General features: G+C 57.7%; 1 protein-coding gene across 1 annotated transcript; it reads left to right on the plus strand.

Annotated features, from left to right (window-relative positions):
• Positions 1 to 1,140, plus strand: LOC104289786 (D(1C) dopamine receptor-like; the record flags this gene model as incomplete). The annotated part of the gene is made up of 1 exon (XM_009888799.1): positions 1 to 1,140. A coding segment is annotated over one exon (1,140 nt), but the record flags the coding sequence as incomplete, so codon positions are not given.
• Between the last annotated feature and the right edge of the window lie 256 nt (positions 1,141 to 1,396).

Genomic DNA, 1,396 nt, shown 5'->3' on the forward strand with positions numbered 1-1,396 from the left:
GGTGGCTCCTGGCTCTTCGGCAGCCGCTTTTGTGACACCTGGGTGGCCTTCGACATCATGTGCTCCACCGCCTCCATCCTCCACCTCTGCATCATCAGCCTGGACCGGTACTGGGCCATCGCCAGCCCCTTTCGCTATGAGCGCAGGATGACCCAGCGCCTTGCCTGTGCCATGATAGCTGTGGCCTGGGCCCTCTCCATCCTCATCTCCTTCATCCCAGTGCAGCTACACTGGCATAAAGCCAAGGAGGTGAGATATCCAAGCTCTTGGCTGCCTGGGACACCCCGCTGTGATGTCAGCCTGAACCGCACTTACGCCATCACCTCCTCCCTTATCAGCTTCTACATCCCTGTGGCCATCATGATCATCACCTATACCAGGATCTACCGAATTGCCCAGGCCCAGATCCGCCGCATCTCCACCCTCGAGCGAGCAGGGGGCCAGTGGCCAGCTCATGGCAAGGAGCCCACCTCCTCTTTGCGGAGTTCCCTGCGCAAGGAGACCAAGGTGCTGCAGACCCTCTCTGTTATAATGGGAGTCTTCGTTTGCTGCTGGCTGCCCTTCTTCCTGCTCAACTGTCTGCTGCCTTTCTGCCAGCCCGAGCAGGAGAGCAACCATGAAGGACAGTCAACCTGCGTTGGCCAAACCACCTTCAACATCTTTGTGTGGTTTGGCTGGGCGAACTCCTCAGTGAATCCAGTGATCTATGCTTTCAACGCAGACTTTAGGCGGGCTTTCAGCAACCTGCTGGGCTGCCGGTGCTTCTGCTGTGGCACACCCAGATCCGCTGTGGAGAGGGTCAACTTCAGCAATGAGCTGGTTTCCTATCACCACGACACCACCTGCCAGAAGGAAGGAGCTGCCTCATCGTCAGTCCCCCCGCCTGCCATCACTGCCTGGGTGCAGCCCGTACCCCATGCCGTGAGCCTTCAGGGAGAGGACAGCAGTGAGGAGATGCCTATGGAGAAGAGGCCTGTGACTTCTCAGCTACAGGCTGCCCCTGGCAGCAGCCCCAAGAGTCATCAGGTACCCGCCGTTTTGCAATGTGATTGTGAGGCAGAGCTGTCCTTGGAAACGATTACCCCCTGTACGGGGCTTGGTCGGTGTGAGGGATCCCATCGCCCTGTTCCAGAGGGATAAGTGACCGTGCGGTTCTCACACACACAGCCATCCCATGGGGAGAGTTCACTCTGCCTGCACATGAGATATGCCCGTCTCCCAGCAAACAAAGTCCCATCCCAGAGGGATGGGAACCTGCTGCTCTTACCCCAGAGGGGTGATGGGTATATGAAGTCCGCCCCAAAAGCATACAGCAACCACATACTAACCTCTTCCCATGGCCACCTTCACCCCTTACTCGCTTTCATAGCCAGCAGACATTTCCCATGCATTTGTT

The sequence above is a fragment of the Charadrius vociferus genome, unplaced genomic scaffold (assembly GCF_000708025.1).
Source record: "Charadrius vociferus isolate BGI_N301 unplaced genomic scaffold, ASM70802v2 scaffold436, whole genome shotgun sequence".
In the NCBI taxonomy this organism is placed as follows: domain Eukaryota; kingdom Metazoa; phylum Chordata; class Aves; order Charadriiformes; family Charadriidae; genus Charadrius; species Charadrius vociferus.